The sequence below is a fragment of the Bombina bombina genome, chromosome 3, assembly GCF_027579735.1.
Source record: "Bombina bombina isolate aBomBom1 chromosome 3, aBomBom1.pri, whole genome shotgun sequence".
Lineage (NCBI taxonomy): Eukaryota > Metazoa > Chordata > Amphibia > Anura > Bombinatoridae > Bombina > Bombina bombina.
The window spans coordinates 1,244,001,198-1,244,019,001 of record NC_069501.1 but is presented as its reverse complement, the minus strand read 5'-3'; the positions used below and the strand labels follow the sequence as shown (position 1 = coordinate 1,244,019,001).

General features: G+C 39.5%; 1 protein-coding gene across 1 annotated transcript in view; it reads left to right on the top strand.

The window, feature by feature from the left end:
- The first annotated feature begins 259 nt into the window (after positions 1-259).
- The window catches only part of LOC128652691 (vomeronasal type-2 receptor 26-like), a 29,401-nt gene continuing 11,856 nt past the window's right edge, over positions 260-17,804 (top strand). Inside the window, exons 1-2 of the mRNA XM_053705621.1 lie at positions 260-448; positions 13,889-14,012. Coding sequence (XP_053561596.1) covers positions 260-448; positions 13,889-14,012 — 313 coding nt within the window. The remainder of the gene's footprint in view (positions 449-13,888; positions 14,013-17,804) is intronic.

Genomic DNA, 17,804 nt, shown 5'->3' with positions numbered 1-17,804 from the left:
AAGCTGCCAAAGCCTGCCCTGACAATTTATCAGGACAGACAGTCTATCGGCATAGGCTACCCTCTGTAGTTTGCATTGGGTCTCAAAGACCTGAAGGTAACAGTCAATATCCTCCTCCTCTTCCTTGTAGGCTCGAAAGGCCCCATGGGGTAGCTTGTGCGGTCGAAGAGCCGGCAATCCATGGGCTGATGGAGCTCCTCCTATGAACTGGTGGATTTCTGCTAACTTGAGCTGGGTAACCTCCGAAACGATCTTGGTAATGACTTCCTCTGGTGGCCGGGTGTCATATAACGACAACCGCCACTGTACTTCACGCTGTACATCAGACGTGGATGTCCCCGGAGAAAATACTGTACTTGGGGCTGAACTTGGCGTTGTAACGGATAGTTCATTGCCCCAGTCATCATCTGACCCGCCGGCTGCCTTGTCCTCTCCCAGCATTTCTCTGGTGGGGGCAGTTCTGTTCCTGGTACCCACAGTCTTTCCTCGAGTCTCCATTCAATATCACTTCTAGCTGGTGGTTTGAATGTCCAAGGAAGTTGGAAGCATTCCACCGCTGCCAGCCAATGTGACTGATATCCCCGGCTACAACGACTGGGTAGCTCCGCCAAATGGGTCCTGCTTCCTTCCTGCCGACTGCAGCTATGTAGCTGGCTAGTTACCACAGACTGTAGCCACCCCTGATGCCCGACAGCATCAGTACCCAGGGTCCCACCCTGTGGCAGACTCCAGCTACCCAGACTTGGTAGCTCTGCCTGATGATCTTTCCTCTGCTTGGAACAGGCTGCTATGTAGCCCAGGAAAGTGATTTTAGCTGGAGCACACCCAAATAACTAGACAGACTAGTATTCAGGTTAAACAAGAACTGATTTTATTGAAAAACATACATTCCTTTTATACAAACAGTTCATTTTGATAACACAAAGGACAATCCCACTATTTTCCCGCCATTCCCACCCCTCCAGACTGACCGGAGCCTCCATATGAGCCACAGTCCCACATAATCTCAATACATAGGGGTGGTGGTTTCGGGGTGATCCCGATGGAGCAGCGGCACTTCCAGGATGTCATTTTAAAGCACTTGGTCCCCAGATTTAACAGTCCGAAAATCAGCATGATTCATTACTGGGGACCGGAGTTACAGTCCAAAGCAGTTCCCCCCAGTTCCCAAAGCAGCTCCCCTCCGGCAATTCCCCCACCCCTTGTACTCCCCAGGGGCTACTAATCCCCAAAAGAGCGGAGCTCTGGGAAACATGGTTGCTGGAGTGACCTGGGTTAAAGTTAGCGGGTGTCCTGTTGTCCCGTGGCCGACCGGGAGTCCCAGGAGCCCGGACAGTCTGAGAGGGGTTAGGCAGGTGTCCATGCTTGGGTGGCCGACTGGGAGTTCCCGGAGCCTGGCCAGCCTAGGAGGGTTTTCCTGGTCATACCCCAGCTCTTCATAAACAAGCAAACCAAAGCTTCCACTGAGAAACAACAGGGGTGAGGTTATAGGGGGTATGAATTTAACCCTTGCAGCCCAGTATCCGTGACAAGACATATTTGGATATTAACTGAACTCTCAACTGGTGAACTGGTAAAGTATAAGCAATTGTATATATAATATTTAATAAAGGTACTCTAAAGCTGTTGCTGTAGTCTAATTGTAGCCAATGATTTAAAAGGATATTTGCATTTTAATATATGTTTCATAGCCTTGCATGATCCGGAAATAAATATAATAGCATTAAGTCAATTGATATTAAGAAGAGGGCCAGGCATTAATATTTATTAAGTTATTTGTAGCTATTGTGATATATTTTAGAATTTATTTTAAAGTGGCTAAATAAGAGGTTATTTCAGGCCAGATTAATTGGCATATAAAGGCCTTTGTATTTCATATCTCTAAGTCAGGGTTATTATTGTGGAATCTCTTACAAATTATATATACAGTAAACTTCTCTAGTTGTGGTAAATTAAGCAGAGTAAATTTGTAATCCATAGCGGGCATTGAATTAGAGTTATCAGCTAATTATAGACTGCGCTGGGATTCTTATTTATGGTATTTATTGTGAGTAAAGTTCATTTTAGAGATATATTTTGGTTTGCTTTGTAAAGAATATTGTAACAGAATAAGCGTGTTAATTGATTCATAATCTAGTTTCTACATAAATTTAATTGAGTGTGTCTATAAAGTTAACTAACCAATGAACTAAGGAATGAATATTAAATTTAATAAATATATTGTTACGTATATACATTTTATTGGTTGGCAACTGCTAAGATATTAATAAATGATATTGCAAACCTAGAATATACCAACAATATTGTGATCACTGCAGAGTGAGTCCACATCACTGGCAGGGGCATTAAGATCTTTAAAAAGTTTTTCTTAATTCATTTTTATCACAAATGTATTTATATCTAAAATAGTATCAAACAAATTAAAGCCTCTAGATGGAGAAAACCCCAAACCCTTAGAGAGAACTGTCTCTTCAAGTTGACTTAGTTGTGTAGAGGAGAGATTGATTATTTTCAATTTTTGGCATTCTTCTTTCTTAATTGTGTTCTGTTACTGGGATATCTGGGTATTTGTAATTCTGCTGCTTCTTGTATCCCCTTTTCTTTCTCTTTTTCTTTCTCCTTCTAGCCCATTACTTTTTTTTGTCCGCACACCCATCTCCATTGTTGTGTGGTCTTGGGTCCTAATGGGTGTTGAGGTAGTTGCAATAGTAGTGTTTGTACGTGTCTCAGATTCAGAGTCATTGCCAGATGCTATACTTTCAAAACTTGAAAAAGTGACTCTTGGTTATTCCCCCCAGATCATAATCCTTGTAATCTTTTTCATATTTCTTAAACTTCATATCAGATAATTCTATGTTTACTTTATCCAATGTGCCATCAAGTTGTTTTTGGAATATTGATTTGAACAGCCAATAGGATTTAAGTAGTTCTCATCCTATTGGCTGATTTCAATTTGAAGAATCATATCAGCCAATAGGAATGCAAGAGATGCCATATTTAAATGCGTACCTTGAACTCACTATTCAGTGTATGGCTGCGATCGTATGAAGAGAATCCTCCACGCTCCATGGCTCCGTGGTTGCTGGTCCTGCTCCGCGCTCATTTCCGCTCCACGCCGGCTTGGTCCTGGATGAAGAAAGAAGTGGTCCCCGCTTGGAAGAAGATGTCGGCCGCTTAGAAGAACACTTCACCGCCTGGAACAGGACCTTCTCCGCCGGACTTCAAGAACGGTGAGTACCTATTTGGGGGTTAGAGTTAGGAATTTATTTTGTTTTAGATCAGGGATTTATTGGGCACTCTAAAAAGAGTGCTGAATGCCCTTTTAAGGGCAATGCACATACAAATACCCCTTTAGGGGCAATGGGTAGTTTAGGATTTTTTAGTGTTAGGTTTTTTATTTTGGGGGGTTTGTTGGGTGGTTGGTTTTACTTTTAGAGGGGGGACATTGGGGGATATCTATCAAGTCGTCAACTTTCTTGAATTTGACGGCACCAATATGCTTGCCTAACATCGCCTAACATCGTGGCCGCAAACCTGAATACGATCTCCATATTTATAAAAAAGCTGCGCACCAAGTACAGTCATCGATCTATTCGGCTTTTTACCAAATTTATTTATACTCTGTCACTAAACGGCGCCACTATACTAAAATGTTTAACCCCTATCCAGCCTCTCCCGGACCCCGCTGCAACCTAACGAAAGTTATTAACCCCTTTCCCGCTGCTCCCGGACCCCGCCACCACCTAAATAAATGCATTAACCCCTATCCCGCCGCTCCCGGACCCTGCCGCCACTAAATAAACATATTAACCCCTAAACCTCTGGCCTCCCACATCACTACCACTAACTAAACCTATTAACTCCTAAACCGCCAGCCCCCCACATCGCCATAAACTAAATTATGCTATTAACCCCTAAAACTAAAAACCGCTAACTTTAAATTCAAATTACCACATCCCTATCTTAAAATAAATTTCAACTTACCTGTAGAATTAAAATAAACTATTTTTAAACTATTAATTAACCTACCCTAACTATTATACTACACTTAAATTAATTAATTTTAAAAAAGCCTAACCCTACTCAAATTATTTAAATCTACTATTTAACCTTATTAAAAATTACTAAACTACAAAAAAAATGCTAAGTTACAAAAAATAAAAACACTAAATTACAAAGAAAAAAAAACACATTATCAAAAATAAAAAAGAATTACACATAATCTAATAGCTCTATCAAAATATAAAAGTCTCCCAAAATAAAAAAAACCTAGCCTACACTAAACTTCCAATGGACCTTAAAAGGACCTTTTGTGGGGCATTGCCCCAAAGAAATCAGCTCTTTTACCTGTAAAAAAAAAAATACAAACATCCCCCTACAGTAAAACCCACCACCCCACAACCAACCCCCCCCCAAATAAAAACCCTATTTAAAATAACCTAAGCTCCTCATTGCCCTGAAAAGGGCATTTTATGGGTATTGCTCTTAAAAGGGCATTTAGCTCTTTTAGTGCTCAGACCCTACTCTAAAAATAAATCCCACCCAAAAAACCCTTAAATAAACCTAACACTAACCCCCGACAATCCACTTACAGTTCTTGAAGTTCCGCTTACAAGGATCCATCCAGCCGGCAAGAAGTCTTCATTCGGGCGCCAAGAAGTCTTCATCCGGGCGGCCTCTTCCATCTTCATCTATCCGGGGAAGTCTTCATCCAGACGGCATCTTCTATCTTCATCCATTCGGCCGCGGAGATGAGATAATGAGAGCTCAATCCTATTGACTGATTGAAACAGCCAATAGGATGAGAGCTGCTGAAATCCTATTGGCTGATTGGAACAGCCAATAGGATTTTAGCAGTTTAAATCCTATTGGCTGATTGGAACCTTTCAGCCAATAGGAATGCAAGGGACGCCATCTTGGATGACGTCACTTGCATTCAAGTCCCAGTTTACTGCAGTGACTGTATTGAAGAGGAGCTCCACGCCGTATGTCTTCAGAATGGACCCGCTCCACACCAGATGAATGAAGATAGAAGATGTCGTCTGGATGAAGACTTCACCGGATGGATGAAGATGGAAGAGGCCACCTGGATGAAGACTTATTGCTGCCCCGGATGAAGACTTCTTGCTGGCTGGATGGATCCTTCAAGCAGAACTTCAAGAACTGTAAGTGGATTGTCGGGGGTTAGTGTTAGGTTTATTTAAGGGTTTTTTGGGTGGGTTTTATTTTTAGAGTAGGGTCTGGGCAATAAAAGAGCTAGATGCCCTTTTATGGGCAATGCCCATACAAATGCCCTTTTCAGGGCAATGGGGAGCTTAGGTTATTTTAGATAGGGTTTTTATTTGGGGGTTTGATTGTGGGGATGTTGGGTTTTACTGTTGGGGGGTGTTTGTATTTTTTTTACAGGTAAAAGAGCTAATTTCTTTGGGGCAATGCCCCACAAAAGCACTTTTAAGGGCCATTGGTAGTTTAGTGTAGGCTAGGGGTTTTTTTTATTTTGGGGGGGCTTTTTTATTTTAATAGGGCTATTATATTTGATGTAATTCTTTTTTATTTTTGATAATATGTTTTTTTTCCCCGTAATTTAATGTTTTTTATTTTTTGTAGCTTAGCGTTTTGTTTTTTTTGTAGTTTAGTAATTTTAAACAGTAGATTTAAATAATTTGAGTAGGGTTAGGCTTTTTTTAATATGTAATTTAGTTAATTTAATTGGTAGTTTAATTTAAGTGTAGTATAATAGTTAGGGTAGGTTAATAATTTAAAAATAGTTTATTTTAATTCTACAGGTAAGTTTAAATTTATTTTAAGATAGGGACGTGGTAATTAGGTGGTTAATAGGTTTAGTTAGTGGTAGTGATGTGGGAGGCCAGAGGTTTAGGGGTTAATACGTTTATTTAGTGGTGGCGGGATAGGGGTTAATACATTTATTTAGGTGGCGGCGGAGTCCGGGAGCAGCGGGATAGGGGTTAAAACATTTACTTAGTTGGCGGCGGGGTCCGGGAGTGGCGGAATAGGGGTTAATAACATTATGTAGGTGGCGGAGATGTCGGGGTGGCAGATTAGGGGTGTTTAGATCCTGTAATAAAAAAACTGGGGAGTTGGAGGGATTAATAGTACTCCTAATTCACTGCAATCGTGAAAACACCCTATTAGGTGCCCTGTGGCTGCATAAACTTCTCACCCCTAATGTCCGTCGAAAGTTCAATTTCAACTATGTCCAATATGTATTGGGATAGTCACCCCTGTTATAGCCAAATGTAAGTGTACAGCTGTATACAATAAAACAGACAAACAGTCAAAGAGAAGCCAGAACACTGGAATATGCGGCTAATCGCCTGTCTCACCTGTCCTGGCGTTTTTTCCGGCTGAGGTAAGCACGTCTCGGCCACAAAAATGCTCCTCCTCGGTTGGTACACTTACTCTGTCATACTCTTTGCCATAGCACTCAGGGAGAAACTGGAACACCGGAATCCACAGCTTGTCTGCCCAGTTCTCACCACTTCCGGTGTATTCAACTGAGGTAACAGCATCTTAGTCACGGAGGTCCTCCTTCTTGAGCGATACACCCACTCTGTTGTTCACTCAGGAAAATCAGTATAGATGCCGGGAGGGAGTGATCAAGCTAGACCTACAGGTGGTAAACAGAACTCTGCTGGGAGCAATCCAAAGAAGCTGGATACAATGCAGGAAATAAAGAAATGGCTGGATTCTCCTTAGTAGAATAAAAGTATATATGCTTTAATTAATTCATTAAAAATAACAAGATAGAAGCTCCAAACATAGACACATTGCGGGTGCAGCAACTGGGCTTACGCGTTTCGGCTGGTTAGCCGTAGTCATAGCCTGTAGGTGCTGTGCCTTACAGGTGATTTAAAATGCATGCACAATTCTGATTAGTTGTAAAATCAAAGACACACCTGCTGGATTTAGTCTAAGTACAACTAGCACATGAATAGAGAACATTTTATGTGGGGAATAATAATAATAATTAATGACCAATTGTGGTATAAAAAAATGTATGTAAATTCATTAAATATAATTTCAAAATTCTTTGGAATATTTTATAAAAATGTAGATGTATAATGGTATATATGGTATATATACAGAACCCGAAATAATACATTAATCAAAAAAGACAGAAAAGATAAAAAAAACATAATTCATGGAGTTAACATATGTAAGTGGATTGTAAATTCATATTACACAGTGTGCCAACTTGGAAAAAGAAGAGGAATAAAGATTAAATATTAAATATTGAACATTAGATATATGTATTAAGTATGGATGCATGAAAAAGAGGGTAGGAGGGGGGGACAGAAAGGGAAAAATGCATGGAAAATACTACATGAACATGATATCTATGTGGTGTATAAATTATTCCCAATAGTTCCCAATCAGGTCAAGTTTGGATTTGAGGCCTTTGGGTATCCTGGTATCTAATTTAAACTTCCAATAGACCTCCCTCTTCGCCAGTAATTGGTCCATATTGCCACCTCTTTTGGCAAGCACTACTTTTTCAGTTATACACCATCTGAACGAATTCAAATTATTTTCATGTTTATCATGGAAATGTTGCACCAGGGCTGTTGTTGCTTTCCCTACATTAAAGGTGGACAAATGTTCCCTTATTCCGGATTTCATATCTCTAGAAGTGAGACCTTCATATTGTAAATTGCACTGTATGCAGGTGATGAGATAGATCACATTAATAGCAGTACAGTTGAGACATGTCTGGATGTCGAAACTTTGACCAGTGACTGAAGAAACAAAGCTTTTAGTAATCTGTACATAGTCATATGGTTTGCAGCATCTGCTGCCACATTAATACATACCGACATGTCTCAACCAAGAACTGTTACTGTTCTCAATCTTTTTGAGTTCTGTGGGTGCCAAAATTCCACCAAATGTACAGCTTTTTTTATATGAGCATTTGATGCCCAATTCAACGTTTTTCACCAATCTCTCATCAGCCGCTAGGAGAAGAAAACGATTCTTCACTATCCCATAAACCTTGTAGTATTGGGCACTATAATATGTTACAAAATATACTCCCTGAGATGTTTTGGGTACTGATTTTTTTTTTTTTTTTTCCTTTAGCAAGACCTGTCTTTCGATATGTTCCACTGACTTTCTCGCTCTCACTATGTCGTGAAATGGATACCTTCTCTCCTTTAATCTTTCTGTGAGTGAATTAGCTTCCCTTTCAAAATCTACTTGACTAAAACAATTCCTCTTTAGCCTTGTAAATAGCAAATCTAATTTGCTTAGGATGGCTACTATTGCCATGCAACAAAGTGTTGCCTGATATGGGCTTGCGATATACACTCATCGATACATTGTATCCATCAGTTCCTTTCAAAGTCAAGTCTAGAAAGTTAATTTGTACACAATTCATTTCAAAAGTAAAACTCAAATTCATATTGTTTGAATTTAAATAATGTATGAAAGAGGGGACATCTGTTATATCACCTGACCACACTAACAGTAGGTCAGTAATGTACCTCCTGTATAGTTTGATGTCCTTTTTGAAGGGGTTTCCATCTCCAAAGATGTGGCACAGCTCCCACCAACCTAAATACAAGTTGGCATAAGATGGAGCAAACTTGGCTCCCATAGCTGTGCCGCATCTCTGGAGATAGAAATCCCCCTCAAACTTAAAAAAAGTTGTAAGTGAGAAGGAACTCAATCACTCCAACAACATATGTCTGGAAGGCAGGGAAAAGTCACTGTAATCTTGTAAAAAGAAAGAAATTGCTTGCACACCCTTACTATGTGGTATGGAAGAGTATAATGCGACAGCGTCCACTGTAAGCCAGACATATTCTTTCTTCTATTTAAAATCATCCAGGATATGTTAGGTGTAAATGTAGCTGGTTTTCTATTATACAAATCAATGGGATATCTGGCAGCATCGAACATGAGCTTCGCTGCTTTCAGACTCCCATTGATTCCTATCGCATCTTTGGCCTCCAGGGTGGCGGATTGAAAACCAGATACGCTGGGCTGGAATAGCCGCAAGCGTACCTGTTAACTATTTGATAACTTTTAAAAAGTGTCAAATAGAGCCGAATGTGTATTCGGATCATCTGTAATGATGTAAGCATCGATCCATGTCAGATTGAGACCGGCGGATCGTATGTTACGTCACAGATTTCAATTTTTGCCGGTCTGTAGGCTTTAATAACTAGGTCAGATCAAGCTTGCAACAATTACGCTGCGGAATTCCAGCATATTTGCGGTTGATTGCTTGATAGATATCCCCCTTAGTATTTTTTAAAGTAAAAGAGCTGTTTAACTTAGGACAATCCCCTACAAAAGGCCCTTTTAAGTGCTATTGCTAGTTTAGTATTAGATTAGGGTATTTTTTTATTTTGGGGGGCTTTTTTTATAGGGATTAGGTTTATTTTTTTTTTTCATAAATCTCCTGGTTACATAAATCTCCTTGCTACATACATCTCCTGGCTACATAAATCTCCTGGCTACATAAATCTCCTGGTTACATAAATCTCCTGGCTACATACATCTCCTGGCTACATAAATCTCCTGGCTACATAAATCTCCTGGCTACATAAATCTCCTGGTTACATAAATCTCCTGGCTACATAAATCTCCTGGTTATATAAATCTTCTGGTTACATAAATCTCCTGGCTACATACGTCTCTTGGCTCCATAAACCTCCAAGTTACATAAATCTCCTGGCTGCATACATCTCCCGGCTACATGAATCTCATGGTTACATACATCTCCTGACTCCATACATCTCCTGACTACATACATCTCCTGACTCCATACATCTCCTGGCTCCATACATCTCGTGGCTTCAAACATCTCCTAGCTTCATACATCTCCTGGCTCCATAAATCTACTGGCTACATAAATCTTGTTGCTCCATACATATCCTGGTTACATAAATCTCCTGGCTACATAAATCTCCTGGTTACATAAATCTCCTGGCTCCATACATCTCCTGGCTACATACATTTCCTGGTTACATAAATCTTCTGGATCATAAATCTCCTGGCTCCATACATCTCCTAGCATCCTATAATTTCTGGCTCCAAATATCACCTGTTTCTATACATCTCCTGGTTACATAAATCTTCTGGCTCCATACATCTCCTGGCTACATAAATCTCCTGGCTCCATAAATCTCCTGGCTCCATACATCTCCTGGCTACATAAAACTCCTGGCAACATAAATCTCCTGGTTGCATATATCTGGTTGCATATATCTCCTGGCACATAAATATCCTGGCTACATAAATCTCCTGGTTACATACATCTCCTGGCTCCATACATCTCCTGGCTCCATACATCTCCTGGCTCCAAATATCTCCTGGATCATAAATCTCCTGGCTCCATACATCTCCTGGCTCCATAGATCTTCTGGCTACATACATCTCCTGGCTACATAAATCTCCTGGCTGCATAAATCTCCTGGCTACATAAATCTCTTGGTTACATAAATCTCCTGGTTACATAAATCTTCTGGCTACGTACAGCTTCTGGCTATATAAATCTCCTGGCTACATACATCTCCCGGCTCCATAAATCTCCTGGTTACATAAATCTCCTGGTTACTTAAATCTCCTGGCTTCATAAATCTCAAGTTACATAAATCTCCTGGCTACATAAATCTCCTGGTCACATAAATCTCTTGGCTACATAAATCTCAAGTTACATAAATCTCCTGGCTCCATACATCTCCTGGCTAAATAAATCTCCTAGTTACATAAATCTCCTGGCTACATAAATCTCCTGGATCATAAATCTTCTGGCTCTATATATCTCCTGGCTCCATACATCTCCTGGCTACATACATCTTCTGGTTACATAAATCCCCTGGCTCCATACATCTCCTGGCTACATACATCTTCTGGTTACATAAATCTCCTGGCTACATAAATCTCCTGGTTACATAAATCCCCTGGCTCCATACAGCTCCCGCTACATAAATCTCCTGGATCATAAATCTTCTGGCTCCGTAAATCTCCTGGTTACATAAATCTCCTGGCTCCATACAGCTCCCGCTACATAAATCTCCTGGATCATAAATCTCCTGGCTCCGTAAATCTCCTGGCTACATAAATCTCCTAGGTATATAAATCTCCTGGCTATATAAATCTCCTGGTTACATAAATCTCCTGGCCCCATACATTGTCTGGCTACTTAAATCTCCTGGCTGCATAAATCTCCTGGCTACATAAATCCCCTGGCTACATAAATCCCCTGGCTACATAAATCTCCTGGCTACATACATCTCCTGGTAACATAAATCTCCTGGTTACATAAATCTCCTGGCTACATAAATCTCCTGGTTACATAAATCTCCTGGCTCCATACATCTCCTGGTAACATAAATCTCCTGGTTACATAAATCTCCTGGCTACATAAATCTTGTGGTTACATAAATCTACTGGCTACATACATCTTCTGGTTACATAAATCTCCTGGCTACATAAATCTCCTAGTTACATAAATCTCCTGGCTACATAAATCTCCTGGTTACATAAATCTCCTGGCTACATAAATCTCCTGGTTACATACATCTCCTGGCTCCATACATCTCCTGGTAACATAAATCTCCTGGTTACATAAATCTCCTGGTTACATAAATCTCCTGGCTACATAAATCTCCTGGTTACATAAATCTCCTGGCTACATAAATCTCCTAGTTACATAAATCTCCTGGCTACATAAATCTCCTGGTTACATAAATCTCCTGGCTACATAAATCTCCTGGTTACATAAATCTCCTGGCTACATAAATCTCCTAGTTACATAAATCTCCTGGCTACATAAATCTCCTGGTTACATAAATCTTCTGGTTACATTAATCTCCTGGCTACATAAATCTCCTGGCTACATACATCTTCTGGTTACATAAATCTCCTGGCTACATAAATCTCCTAGTTACATAAATCTCCTGGCTACATAAATCTCCTAGTTACATAAATCTCCTGGCTACATAAATCTCCTAGGTATATAAATCTCCTGGTTACATAAATCTCCTAGGTGCATAAATCTCCTGGCTACATAAATCTCCTGGCTACTTAAATCTCCTGGTTACATAAATCTCCTAGGTGCATAAAACTCCTGGTTACATAAATCTCCTAGGTGCATAAATCTCCTGGTTACATAAATCTCCTAGGTGCATAAATCTCCTGGCTACATAAATCTCATGGCTACTTAAATCTCCTGGTTACATAAATCTCCTAGGTGCATAAAACTCCTGGTTACATAAATCTCCTAGGTGCATAAATCTCCTGGTTACATAAATCTCCTAGGTGCATAAATCTCCTGGTTACATAAATCTCCTGGTTACATAAATCTCCTGGCCAAATACATCTTGGATCTTCAATTGTGTGCATACAATCTCACCCAGGTTTTATATATCGATGGTGTCTGTGAGTACAAATTTCCTCTACTGCCTTAATTTATAACATTTGTGTTATTCTATCCAATGTGAAGCCTCTTTTGTTTCTCAGATCCCACTTTATATACTGACTGAGATGCCCATCTGGTCCTAAATGAGCTGCCTGCCTTTGTGAGAGGAGTGTGGAGATATTTTACATTTTATAAGCTACAAATTACTGTTGTGTATCTGTATATGTATTTGTCTGTATCTGTGCATGTGTGTGTTTTGTGTGTGTGTCTGTATTTGTGTGTGTGTGTGTTTTGTGGCTGTATGTATATGTATGTGTGTACCTGTGTGTGTGTGTCTGACTGTCTGTCCCTGACTGTCTGTGCGCCTGTCTATTCCTGTTTCAGCTCGCTGGCATTTGAAGAAAAAATATCTCTTTTTAGGTAAGAGAATAATACAAATGTGTAATAAAAGTATATAACGGTGAATTACAAGTTTTCGTATGACACATTGAAAAAGTGGGCGACTAAGTAGTTTCATGGGACCACTAGCTCTTGGGGTTATTTAATCAAACCCTATATATATATATATATATATATATATATATATATATATATATATATATAAATAGAAGAAGATTGCACTCCAAGCTGACGATGTAACACAATGCCCTGGGTGCAGCAAAACAGCAAATAAAGATAAGAAAAAAGCGCACTCTAAGGGATCCTTATTTCAGTTACTTTTTAATTGTGAACGTTTTCGGACGCGTAGCGTCCGTCCTCAGACCAAAAAAGTGTAACAAGTTACTTACCCCAGCACCCCTTTAAATACAACAAGCCACCGCAGTGAAACTGGCCGGGCATCCACGCTCTCCCGGGTCGGGGGCGGAGCTACCCGGGAGAGCGTGGATGCCCGGACAGTTTCACTGCGGTGGCTTGTTGTATTTAAAGGGGTGCTGGGGTAAGTAACTTGTTACACTTTCACACACACAATCTCGCGATTATATAAAAATGCTTCTAGTTTTTGGCATGTTTTTTTAGTAAGTGTGTAAATAATAATATATCATAGAAGACATTAGCTGTGGTTTTCTAGTTTTTCCAAAGTGCTTTTTATTTTTGTAACGTTACACTGTGTAAAACGTGTTTTCTTGGAATTGATTGTTTTTTTAATATTCTATTTTTATAGCCTATATTGGGCAAGCTATTTAATGCTTTCACTCCAGTGCTGGAATTTAGCGTGTGTATCTCAACACAATAAATTGCTTGCATGCAAACAAACTTTATCAAAAGATACCAAGAAAGCAAAGCAAACTAGATGATATAAGTAAACTGAAAAAAATACATGTTCTATCTGAATCATGAAAGTTTAATAGTTAAGCATTTCCTCCTAACAATAAACAGCTCTAACCTAAATGTTTTAGCGTTTCAATAGTGCTCCTTCATATGCATGGAATTTGTTAAGTAAAATGTGACATATAATTCAAGTTAGACACCATAATAGTTGACAGTGTCATGTGATCTTAGGTTCCTCGGTCTGTATGCAGTGAGAGTTGTCTGCCGGGATATGTGAAGGTTTATGAAAAAGGAAAGGCCAAGTGTTGTCACAACTGTATCCCATGTCCAGAGGGAGAGATTACTAACACCACTGGTCAGTAACCATTGATTTCTAATAGAATGTTAATAGAAATAGCTCAGATGAAGTTTACACTGCTATTTAAGCAACAACATTATGTAGTGTTATAGGTTTTATTTATCTGTGAACAGCTGAGCACAATTACACACAGCCCAAAAGAAGGTAACATCCATCATTTAGCTCTCCTTTGTGGCACTTAAACCTTCTCATTCCTGAGGTTACTAGACTAATGACATCTCCAAGAGCTAATTGGAGTGAGATGTAAGCCAACTGGAGTCCAATCAATGAGATGAGATTGGAGGTGTTGGTTACAGCTGCCCTGTCCTATAAAAAACACACACCAGTTCTGGGTTTGCTTTTCACAAGAAGCATTGCCTGAGGTGAATGATGCCTCGCACAAAAGAGCTCTCAGAAGACCTACGATTAAGAATTGCTGACTTGCATAAAGCTGGAAAGGGTTATAAAAGTATCTGCAAAAGCCTTGCTGTTCATCAGTGCACGGTAAGACAAATTGTCTGAAGTAAGTTCAGCACTGCTGCTACTCTCCCTAGAAGTGGCCATCCTGTAAAGATGACTTCAAGAGCACAGCGCAGACTGCTCAATGAGGTGAAGAAGAATCCTAGAGTGTCAGCTAAAGACTTACAAAAGTCACTGGCAAATCCTAACATCCCTGTTAGCGAATCTACAATACGTAAAACACTAAACAAGAATGGAATTCATGGGAGGATACCACAGAGGAAGCCATTGCTTTCCAAACAAAACATTGCTGCACGTTTACAGTTTGCACAAGAGAACCTGGATGTTCCACAGCAGTACTGGCAAAATATTCTGTGGAAAGATGAAACCAAAGTTGAGTTGTTTGGAAGAAACACACAACACTATGTGTGGTGAAAAAGAGGCACAGCACACCAACATCAAAACCTCATCCCAACTGTGAAGTATGGTGGTGGGGGCATCATGGTTTGGGGCTGCTTTGCAGGGCCTGGACAGATTGCTATCATCGAAGGAAAAATTAATTCCCAAGTTTATCAAGACATTTTGCAGGAGAACTTAAGGCCATCTGTCTACCAGCTGAAGCTCAACAGAAGATGGGTGTTGCAACAGGACAATGACCCAAAGCATAGAAGTAAATCAACAACAGAATGGCTTAAACAGAAGAAAATACGCCTTCTGAAGTAGCCCAGTCAGAGTCCTGACCTCAACCCGATTAAGATGCTGTGGCATGACTTCAAGAAAGCGATTCACACCAGACATCCCAAGAATATTGCTGAACTGAAACAGTTCTGTAAAGAGGAATGGTCAATAATTACTCCTGACCTTGTGCACGTCTGATCTGCAACTACAGGAAATGTTTGGTTGAAGTTATTGCTGCCAAAGGAGGTTCAACCAGTTATTAAATCCAAGGGTTCACATTCTTTTTCCACCTGCACTGTGAATATTTACATGCTATGTTCAATAAAAACATTTCATTCTTTGTGTGTTATTAGTTTAAGCAGACTGTGATTGTTTATTGTTGTGACTTAGATGATGATCAGATCACATTTTATGACCAATTTGTGCAGAAATCCATATCATTCCAAAGGGTTCACATACTTTTTCTTGCAACTGTATATATATATATAATTGACTTTTGTTATACTTAAAACATATACAACTGCTTTACAGCTGAAAGTATTTCTTATAGAGTACCTAAAACCTTTACACTTTTCTTAAAACAATAAAAGGATACTAATTACAATAATAATTACTTAATAAATGGAATTGATAAAATAATGTTTCATGTTTAGAGGTGTTCTTAAATAATGCTTAAATAAAATGAAATCAATATTTTTAATACAATATGTTACACAACATGTTACAATGACATTATATATTACATCACATACATACATACATATATATATATATATATATATCCGTTTAGCAAAGATGTGCACTCTCACTTACTTGCAGCAACCAGGGTGCTAGTGGAATTAAATATAACATCAAAAAAAGACCTTGCACTCGCTGGGTTTTTTAACAAACTTTTTACTTGGCAAAATTAGTGACGTTTCGGGGACAGTGTATCCCCTTCCTCAGACAGTGAATGCTTCAAACATTAGTGAATTTATACAAACAAACAAATAACCCCTCCCCCCAATTAGCCAAAAAAACCCGCCAAAAGTGTTGCTATGGTGACCATATGTCACAAAAGTGAACATCATATATAGGCTGCAATACAAGCGATCAATGCTGTGACAGTGCAAATATTCATATTAAAAGACCTATGGCAATAAAACATGGCAAACAGATTAACATTCCACAGCCATGGAAATCACGACATGCCCCTTATAACCGTTATTATCTCGGGGGCCAACCAGATTAAAGCCTCAAGTGTGTTACATAGATGGTCAGGCACAAAGTACATATCTGTGTACAAACTCACAACCTACCATGATTGCAAAACAAACAAAGTTCTAATGCCGATCGCCGTGTCCCACGCCACCGCAACTGCACCCGCACTAGGAAAGACAAGTAAACCCGGAAGTGCATCGTCCGATCACGTGTGCGGCATTGCACCAATCACCCGGGTTGCGGTTGGGGTTGCCATGGCGATGGGTCACAACGATCCAAATAGAAACAAAGAAACAAGTGAACGATATTCTATAGCAAATTGGCTACTAAGCATATTTAACAGCAGAACACTGCACCCTATCATCGTTATAACACATATCAATCTATACTAATAATGCACGCAGCTACAGTGACTATACCACTACTATGAAGATAATCATAATATATACAACATGACAATCCTGCCGTAATATGATAGGGGTATATTAATATCATACACTGACCCTAAAGCGCATATCTTTCAACACTCATAGTGAGCGCTACTACAGGGACTATACCACTACTGTACAGTTGCTATAAAATATATACAGGTTACCATGATGAGGGTATCTACAAATCTGATACACGGTAGTACCGCCCATTGGAAGAAGGAGTTCTTAGATGGGAGACCCCACATCCCATGAACCATCCCAAGAGAAAGTACCCAAACACCCCAAAGAATAAAAATAACCCGGATAGTGAATGAAAAACACAAACTGTGAATATAATGAGGGATAAAAAACAAAAACAAAAATAAGATAAAACGAAATAAGAAAAAAGAAAAATACAAGATAGAAAATAAACTAGGAGATGATAAAAAGAATAGACACCGAGAACAAAAAAAGGACAATAGGACAAAAATAGAAGGAACGAGAAGGGAAGAAAAAGGGAAAGAAAAAAGGAAGAAAAAAAGGAGAAGTAAAAGGCAAAAAGAAGAAGAAAAAAGAAAAGGGGGAGAGAAAAAAACAGAGTAGAAAAAAAGAAGGAAAAAGAAAAAAAGAAAAAAAGAAAAAACAGAGAAAAAAACAGTAAAAAGACAAGGTATCACCAAAGCACAAGTGAAGCAGAATAGAAAGTGAACAACAAGAAAGGAATAAAATATAAGCTAGTAACCAACAAAACATCGAATGGAGTGTGGACTCTCAGGTAGATCAGGATAACATGGACTCTCATGTTCAGTAAGGCAGATCTCCATGAGGGCTGGATCAAATTTACAAGAAACAATGCCAGTCAAACATAGTATTGAGTCCATGTGGTTGCAGGGTATTTAAACGAAAGATCCATTTGGCCTCAACTTGTAGGAGAAGTGTATCCCTATCACCCCCCCCGCCTTAATGGGGGGACATGATCAATTAGGGTGAATCTCAGATCATGGAGTCCATGGCCTTTCTCCACGAAATGCCGGGCCACAGGTTGATCACTAGAGCCCTTCTT